The following is a 9,847-nucleotide window of genomic DNA, read 5'->3' as shown; positions in this document are numbered from 1 at the left end:
AGTTTGACATTACTAGGGTTTTCAAATAACCGGTATTTGACTTATGCATTAGCAAACTGTTACGGAAAATCTTAAATTACTTTTAGTTGTTCAAGAAAACACAGACTGTAAACACGATTGTTCAAGTCGTGTATTTTTGTTTTGCTTTGACGTTCTAAATAGGTCGCAATTTTATATTACTTTCAAATTAAACGCGCCACCTTTGGTCAAAATTATTCGATGAAAAGCTTTATATAATAATTATTTAGTGAGTGTTCAGTGACTGAGTAAAAAACATTTTGAAAAATGCCTGAAATTGAAACAATTTTGAAACAAGCTGCTATGCAAGTTGGAGCTGGAGGTAGTGCTGGATTTATTGAAGTGTGCATTATGCATCCACTGGATCTCGTAAAAACAAGATTGCAGTTGCAATCTACAACGACAAAAATTAATCAGTCTGATCCACATTATTACCGAGGGATAATAGACTGCATGAAAAAAATGCAACAGCATGAGGGGTTATTATCATTCTGGAAGGGAATATTACCGCCAATTCTAGCAGAAACTCCAAAACGAGCTGTGAAGTTTGTTACCTTTGAACAGTATAAACGATTTTTTATGTTTGGCTCACCGACTCCAACACCTTTAGTTAGTTTTGTTTTTATTTTCCTCTAATTCATTTTCTGTTATCTACGTTTTCATTTAAATAACTAAAATACCATTAATTATTTAATCTTTAAATTGTGGATAGACACATTTCGATCTAGGTAGATTATTATACAGTTATAATATATATATGTGTAGTGTCTTTGATATTTTACTTCTACTTCTTACATTCTGATCTATATAGGGCAGATGGCCCGGCCATTTTAAGATTTTTTTTCCGTCTCAAAGCATTCTTATTTTATAGTATTTACAGTTGCATAATTTTAGTGAAATATTATCAAACATGATAAGCCCAACTAATATTTTTAATACATAAATGTCATTGTCACTACATATACCTTAAAAACTTCTTAATATGGTTAAAAAACTGAGCTCGCGTACCGTACGTAAATCTATATGTACTTATATTTACAGACATTTGCATTAGCCGGCTTAGGAGCAGGCATCACTGAAGCGGTGTTAGTGAACCCGTTCGAAGTAGTCAAAGTGACTCTTCAGTCAAATAAACAGCTTGCTACCCAAAGCCCCAGCACTTGGGCAGTGACCAGGGAGATAGTAAGAGAAAGTGGTCTCGGCTTTAGAGGGCTCAATAAAGGATTGACAGCGACGATAGCCAGAAATGGCATCTTCAATATGGTCTACTTCGGCTTTTATCACAGCGTGAAGGGATACTTGCCAGAATATCAGGTACGAATTACACTTATTAAAATATAGTCTAATTAGTGCCTTAGTATTGCCAATACATAAAAATACTACTTACTATGTATTTTTTTTACTTTAACATTAAAGTTGTGCTAAAAAGGCATAAAAAATTAACAGCCTAGTGGTTAAGTTTTTTTTAAAATGTTATACGAGGCATTAGGCATAATTTTATTGCTATTGCTAATCCCCTACATAATACCTATTAAAATATGGTCAATGCTACGCAATAATGTGACTGTCCGTACATAACGTAATAGCTCTAGAAGCGTGGAACGGCTGTAATGAGGAAACTTATTTCCTATCACAATGTGAACTAACGTAGCAACTTAATATGATTAATTGCAATGTTCATATTTAGTTCAGAAAGTTTTATAGAAGTTTTCCTGCCCGGCTGCCTCGTTTATTACAAAAAAGTGCGTGCGTACAAAGTACACATGTCAGAAGTGAAACTTCTTTGTAAATTAATTATAACTAAGGTAAAAGCCCCAATAAATGATCATGTGCCAGTATATGATCACTCCATGTATTTGTATATCTGTATTCACACACACTATACGTGCTAATAATAATATAAATAAATAAAAAATCTGCGTTGACTGCACAAGACGTTACGCGACAGAATTGCCATCTAAAGTTCTAATACGTAACTACTAAACGAATACATCAACCAATAGCGTGTAGTTTTTCTCGATCTCCCTTACTCTCTCTCTCTCTCAATCTTTCTCACTATAGCTCTCTCCCACCTCTCGCTCCATGGCTATTTGCTTCATGCTACGTTAGCTCTTTCTCACTCTCTTTCAATTGGTCTCAATAGCTCTCTTCCTTTTCTTAGACTTAAACGCTGCACATATTCGTGACGCTAATATTGTTATTATTGCGTTTCATCCGTAAAAAATTTACCCTAATGCGCGCGCCTAAAGTAGCTGCCCTTGCAAACGTTGTGCCTAAAAGATTGTTACAGTACTAATATATTGAAAAAACATGGATTTGGGGCAGGAAATGTTAAGGTGCAAATGTATTTTAATACCAAATCATAACCAAAAAAATGTGTAAAAAATAAAAATGTAATCATTTAGATGTATAAAAATAGTTTACGACAGATTCTGAGAACCGAATAGGTAAACAAATTTCATAAAAATCGGTAAAGCTTTTCAGAGGAGAGACTAACACAGTAACACGAGATTTTTATACACATACATAATATATATAGACGTTGTTTTGTATAAGTTAGTCCAAATATGGTAATTTGATATATTTAGACTAGCGGACCCGACAGTCGTTGTCCTGTACATACTTCTAACGTACAAAAATCTAATAAAGTAAAATATCATTCTTGACTCCACTTGAACACACAAAATTGAAATTTGTGTGTTTTTTTTCATCAAAATCTATACGTCGTTTAGGAGTTTAATTACGAACACATGCACAGAAGATTAATATATTACCAGCTGTTTATTTGCTGTATAGATAAATAACCTAGATACCGACTGCCGGGCTGATTTGTGAATCTAAACCATCCAGGGCGCCACCCAAACGCATACAAAAAAAATCATTAAATCGATCCAGCCATTTAAGAGTTCACACACGTCAACGCGTACAGTAGAACTATATATATAGAGGGATAAATAAGTATAGTAGCTATTGAGAATGTCAAATCTCAGATACAAGTTAGTTTACATTTGGTAGATTTTTTTCCAAATTTAATTTATCATTTTTAAAAATAAAACCAATATTTAATCTTAACAGAACCAATGGCGATGAGCGATAAAAATATCTTTGCCCCGAAGTGTTATCGTAGCTACACGATTACTTCACGTGTAATTTAACAAGATATTTTTCTCAGTAACATTAACATATAAAAACTATTTACATCCTATCCTGCAATAGTCGGCTGTGTTCCGCGATATCCAACAGAGAAGTAACAATAGACACCCGACTACCTGCTCAGGTGGTCTTGTGCTCACAAGCGCCGCTTCCCGTAGGAGAATCTTAGCGCGGAACCGCAAGCTACCACATCTAGCATCTAAACGGTTGATAACCCCACTCAACCGGTTGTCAAAATTAATAGATACCGGACCAATCCAATCACCTCCTCATCTTAATGAGGTGCGAAAACAATGAAACCCCGCGAAAGGAGGAAACCCCACGCGTACCCCGCGCGCTCTTCGACGCGGGCAAGAACGCCACGGCCGAAGTTACAATAGAAATTGATTCTACCCAGTAATTAGGGCTAGAACATCGTTGGTCTAACGGTATCAGCGTTCGACTCGCATCCCCGAGGGTTCTAACCCTGGTCGTGTACCAAACCTATGTGCGCATACGACATTCGTAAAAGAATACATCGTGAGGAAACCGGCGTGCCTTAGAAGGCGACGGCGTGTATCAGGCACAGAAGGCTGATCACCTACTTGCCTGAAAAACAAATGATTATGAAACCAATACAGAAATCTGAGGCTAAGACCTCATAAGTTGTAGCGCTATTGGATTTTTATAGTAGTTTATAGCCTGTTACCTAAGGAGAACTTATCGAATGATGCAAGTTTATCATTAGATAATGTAACATTGCTAATTATTTTTGCCTGTAATTACTTAACAATTTCTATATATCGCTATCGGTAATATCGGTTTCTGCGATAATATATTATATGATTTTGATAATCTTACCTTGAAATATTGGATATTTAAATGGTTTAAGTAATTCAGAAATGAGACTCGCTACCCGTACATCATCTTTTGAATTTTGACCATTAACCAAAGGGTGGCTGTGGAAAAATCCACTAAAGACTGAATATTATCGATACTAATAACATATGTATGTGGCAATTATTTAATAATAATAATAAATCGTTTATTTGCAAATAAATTGGTACATTCAGATTGTTAATTATAAATAACACCGCACAATCAGCCATATAAAATTAAGCATGCAAATGTCTTATCATTATTTTATAATAATAACTATAATTGTAGTCAAAACTTTTACCACTTATAAACTCTGAATAAGTAGTAGGCTTTATAACCTTAATTGTAGAAATAATTCAACGGCCATTTTGCCTCAGATTGCATTCTTTGAACGTTTTTCTTTATAGAAAAGTTGATTATCGGCTTGCTTTATACATTGAAAATATCGACACGAAATCATGCCTTTAATATCGGCTCATGTCCAGTACCGACTGATTACCCATAATTGAAACGTAAAATTGTGTCTGATTTATACCCATAAGAGTTTTGAATTAGCTATTGATTTCTTACAATAGTGTATAAGACATACATCAAAATAATTGAATACTGCACAATCATTTACATTCATCGATATGTTGAGGTTACGCATAAATGCAGACTATTTATATATGAAGAAAGTCGTGTTTGTTACAACACTTATAACTCGAGAACGGCTGGACCGATTGCCATGGTTTTTGATTTCTTGGATTTGTTTCCGTCCCGAATAGCAGAATAAGCAATAAAATATCGGATAAGTTATCGAATAACAATAAATAAATAAATTAATTTTACGAATGCAAAAACCATATGGTGCCATCTGTTGACAAAACTACGCATCATTTTACGTCGAATTCGTGTCAGTTCAAGAAACTCCGATCTTGAGGTGAATGAGGAGATGCATAACCATGTTTTGATCCTGAACAAAAGATGTTGGATATCAGAAAGTGCTTAACATGCAGTATCGCCATATTGACGCTAGAGAGAAGATGCCATTCTTCTTTCGCAATGGCAAGCAATAAAACATTTCTGTACTTGCAAAAAAGTTGTATTAATGTAATACTTAACATTAATGAAATCCTAAAATAAGTTAAATTATAGTAACAACGATATTATAAGGTTGTAGGGCGGAACGAAGTTAGCCAGGTCAGCTAGTATATGTATATATTTTAGTTATGTACAAACTGTTTACTATTTCTGAACACGTTCTTGATACATTATGCATATTTATGTACTTAATCGCTCTAGATAACAGCTAGATACTCTTAAATACATTTTTATATTGAAGTGGTTGACTTTTTAAAATTAACAATTCAAATATATTTTAGTTTTATTAATTTATTTCATATTATAGTTAATTATCGAAGTCGACGACTATAAAAATCTAAAACTGTGTCCTTTGTGTTTAATCACTAATAATTATCTAACATTTCCTATTTTTACAGTAACTTAACTTAAAATATAACTTATTAATATAAAAATTAAACTAAAAACATAATGTAAACAAATAAATAAATAAAATAAATGAATAAAACATAACTAATTATAAATATTGCAATTCTTGTGAATTCAAAGTGTGCAATTAAATATATCCGTCTCACAAGCAATAATATTTACGGTGCGCAAGACACGCGTAAATGGTGCTTCTCTTAAGCAAGCAATCGCGACCGCTTACCACGCCGAGTGTAGTCATTTGGTACCCGCAGCCCCAGTCTCTCCAACATTTCCGCATTATACCTTCTACATCTAAGGACCTTTAAAAATATACTGTGTCAGGTCCCAAATACAAAATAACATTGTAAAATCTACTTTAAGACATTTCGTTAGAGACGCTATTGCAATTTACGAAAATTAAACAGTATCTTACATATATATTTAGTAGATATTTTATAGAAAGAATACCATTTATTGTGACGCTAGGAGTCGAATACGATACTTATACTCTGTTTTTTTAAATATATAGGACGCAATCAGGCACATCTGTGGCCGAGAATCTAGACTGTCTAGTGCCAAATCTGCCCTTTCCTAAAAAAGGGGCTTTATTTGCTTCGGTCTGGAGGAGTAAATGCCATGTTACTCCTAAAACTGGAGGTGTAGTCAGTAATTCTTATTAGCCTTATTAAACATGATCATAACATTGATATTCCAGGATCCACTTCTCGAGTTTGGGCGGAAAGTCCTAATAGGATTTACGTCAGGCGTTTTAGGTTCCTGTGTGAATATACCATTTGATGTTGCCAAGAGTCGAATCCAAGGTCCACAGCCTGTGCCTGGAGTGATCAAATATAGTTCGACCAGTGGAGCAATTTGTCTCGTCTATAAGGAGGAAGGGTGAGTATTATATTTGTATGATATATGTACCATAAACAAAACATCATTTCTAGAATGATTCATCAAATTGTAACTTAACAGAAAATACATACGCCTACTAAAGTCACCCATTTAGAAATTATTCAGTATGTACATAGTATATAATTAATATGTATTATTAAGTAGGTACTTACATGAATTTAAATGAGTTTCAAAGTTTTTGTCGAGCAGTGCTGGCCTAGTGTCTTCAGCGTGCGATTCTCATCCCTGAGGTCGTAGGTTCGATCCCCAGCTGTGCATCAATGGTATTTCTTTGTGCGCATTTAATATTTTATCGAACGGTGAAGGAAAACATCATGAGGAAATCGGCTTGCCTCACACGCAAAAAGTTGACGTGTGTCAGGCACAGGAGGCCGATCACCTACTTGCCTATTAGATTGATCATGGTACAGATACAGAAATCTGAGGCCCAGACTTAAAAAGGTTGTAGCGCCACGGATTTATTTTATTTTTTAATGTTTTATGTATGTACATTGTTCGTACTTAACAAATTAGTAATAGGCGAAAATAAGGAAAATATTGTTACGATAAGTAAAACTGTTGATATTTCATATTTAAACTAGCGGACAAAAAAACAAAAGAAAATTCACTTGAAACAAAAATTTCATCAAAAAGCAGTGTCGCCGTTTAGAGTTTAATGACAATTAGATCAGATGATTATATTTATATATATTTCATGTATGCAAATGTATGTCTATACATTTACTTAATATAGACATAACATATACATAACATTCATTACTAACGAAACTCACAAAATAATAATAACAATCAGTAAGTAAAAAACAATACGGCGGCGTTTTAATTATATTGTTCTTGGATATTCTTAGATTTTTCAGTGTGTTGAACCGTAAAAATATTCTTGAGTGATTCTTGTTCTAGTGAGCTCAGTCCTGTCTGCCTTTAATTCAATCCTATAATCCGATAGAAATGAAAATACAAATATCGATATGAATATAATACTGCTAATAATACCTATTAAATATTTACCTTTATACCACGCAGCTGTAGTATCTCCTATAATCTGCATTTATATGTGACAATCTATAAACTGTAAGACGGTTACTTTGACCGTGGCATAGATTAAAGATATTTGCAACATGTATAAGCTAACGCTAACGATAGACTTATCGATGACGCAATATTTAACTCAACATAATCTGCATATATTTATTTTATATCTAAAACATCTGAAAACTTTCCATTTATTTTGAAATTATAAACATTATATCCTTAAAATGAAATGATAAAAATGATAAAAAAATGCTATAGCAAATGGTGACAACAATCTAATAATAGCGTTAGCTTTATTTTATAATTTCAAAATAAATGGAAAGTTTTCAGTTGTTTTAGATATAAAAGAAATATATGCAGATTATGTTGAGTTAAATATTGCGTCATCGTTAAGTCTTTCATTAAAGATTCTTCCCACTTATATATACCACTTCTGACTGGCATTGTTACTGTCAAAATGTTAATGAATTTTAATTGGGGTAATCGAGGCATACCACTTAGAATCATAGTAATAGATGAATGTGTAGGTATCAAGATCATAATCGATATGAGGCGTAGATAAAAAAATCTCGAGTACCTAACAAGAAGTAGGGACTAACGGAGCAGTTTTATATTATTCAAATGCACCAAAACTAAAATTCAGTTCAGTTAATTAGTTGCTTATCTACTGTGGCCTAGAATTTAATTAACCTCGTTACTAAACGTCACTCACTCCGGGTTAGCGACCCAAAGTGTGTCTAGTCTTGTATTCATTATCACCTACACTAAACATAGACTTACACAATCTGTAAGTAGGTAATTCTACTGTTTCTTTAGCGTTGTATTAGTTAGTATCAATGTTTCAAAATACGTTGGCGAAATGCCAGTGTTTGACTAGGTAACTAATTACCTATCTGGTTAAAATATATGCCTACTGTTTTACTCAATGTAGCTCTGTTTATTTTTACTTTACTCTTATCATACATTATCTGTTCCTGATAATAAGATGACTTACACAACGTTTTATCGTATATATTTTTTCTCTATTTATTCAAGTGAAACCATATTAGTGACGAGATTTATTTATATATCGTTTTAAATTTAAAATATACATATTACCTATATATATTCTTCGAATATTTCATATACTTCATTCGTTCATTATAACATTTAAATACTATAATATCTATGAATATATATGATTATAAGCTTTTTAATAATATTTTTTACTACTTTTACTACATTCTTTTACTACATTTTTGAAGGATTTCAAATCTAATGTCAAACAAATTTCACTAGTACGTTATTCATTTACAAATTAAATAAGTTATGGTTTCCCAAACTTGTCGAATAACAAGGAAATGTCTCGGTAGGATTTTAGTGGGTGGGGTACAATAAAGGAGTTCCAAATAACATCCTTCACAGATGCAATCGGCACAATGCATAACAGAATTTCCCTACGCTAAAAAAAAGTGTTATTATCATCGTGTTGCAATGCCCTCTCTGGAACGTATCCAAATGTTCGTAACTGAAAATACAACTCACCATTACCTGAAAAACAAGGATTTCCGATTCACTGATAAGACCTGACGACACATTTATAAATATATATTTATTTACATTAAACGTTAAGTTTGCCATAAGAGAAATTCAAATTTAGGGTTATAGTACATAGGTGTGTCTATAAATTATATTTTTAATGTTTCGAAATCAAACAATTAGAATTTTGGTGGCCCCGAAATAAAAGGAAAATATTTCCAAAGTAAATTTAAAATAATATGTATTCAAAACGTAAAATTTAGGTGTGGTAGTAATGTATTAATTTAAAGAAGGAGAAATTATTTATTTTTATTAGGTATAAAATTATACAATAGTTATAAATATCATGAACTATGATGCATTGATGCTTAAAATAGTTGTGCACTAATCTACGACATGATACTATTTGCAATTATAAGTAAATGTAGGTAAATGGTGACTTCTTATACTTCCCCGTATCTAACCTATATTATATGCCAATTATCGCATACTATTTATTTCATATAATTATAATTTGTTTATTAAATAAATGTGATAACAATATTTTATATTACGATATTCTGTTGCAATTTATAACTAAAATGAAATATTTCTAACCCCGGCCCCTAACTAATAATCTTTTATTTTTCAGTTTTCGAGCTTTGTACAAAGGATTGTTACCGAAAGTACTTCGGTTGGGCCCTGGTGGTGCAATAATGTTGGTTGTGTATGACTATGTCTATCACTTCTTAGAAAATAAGTTTGACAGTAAGCCAAATATTTAACAGTTTGAAATATATCATTACTGTTTGTAAATAAACAACTTTGGAAAATACCAACTGCCACATAAACAAAAACGGAAAAATTGTTTTTTTTAACACATATTGAAAGTATATATTTT

General features: G+C 32.5%; 1 protein-coding gene across 1 annotated transcript; it reads left to right on the top strand.

Moving 5' to 3' along the window:
* The first annotated feature begins 76 nt into the window (after positions 1-76).
* On the top strand, positions 77-9,804 carry LOC125051546 (mitochondrial 2-oxodicarboxylate carrier). The gene is made up of 4 exons (XM_047651939.1): positions 77-627; positions 1,060-1,332; positions 6,215-6,396; positions 9,599-9,804. Exons 1-4 carry the CDS (start codon positions 286-288, stop codon positions 9,729-9,731), a joined length of 930 nt encoding a protein of 309 aa, XP_047507895.1. The 5' UTR covers positions 77-285; the 3' UTR covers positions 9,732-9,804.
* The last annotated feature ends 43 nt before the right edge of the window (positions 9,805-9,847 follow it).

The sequence above is a fragment of the Pieris napi genome, chromosome 8 (assembly GCF_905475465.1).
Source record: "Pieris napi chromosome 8, ilPieNapi1.2, whole genome shotgun sequence".
NCBI lineage: Eukaryota > Metazoa > Arthropoda > Insecta > Lepidoptera > Pieridae > Pieris > Pieris napi.
The sequence above is the reverse complement of the archived record's forward strand: the minus strand, read 5'-3'. Positions and strand labels throughout refer to the sequence as shown.

What these genes read in the sequence shown, in the direction of transcription:
- LOC125051546 (XM_047651939.1), top strand. Translation starts at nt 286, where the DNA reads ATGCCTGAAATTGAAACAATTTTGAAACAAGCTGCTATGCAAGTTGGA. An exon ending in CACCGACTCCAACACCTTTA is followed by an intron (nt 628 to 1,059) that starts GTTAGTTTTGTT and finishes TTATATTTACAG; the next exon opens with ACATTTGCATTAGCCGGCTT. An exon ending in GATACTTGCCAGAATATCAG is followed by an intron (nt 1,333 to 6,214) that starts GTACGAATTACA and finishes TTGATATTCCAG; the next exon opens with GATCCACTTCTCGAGTTTGG.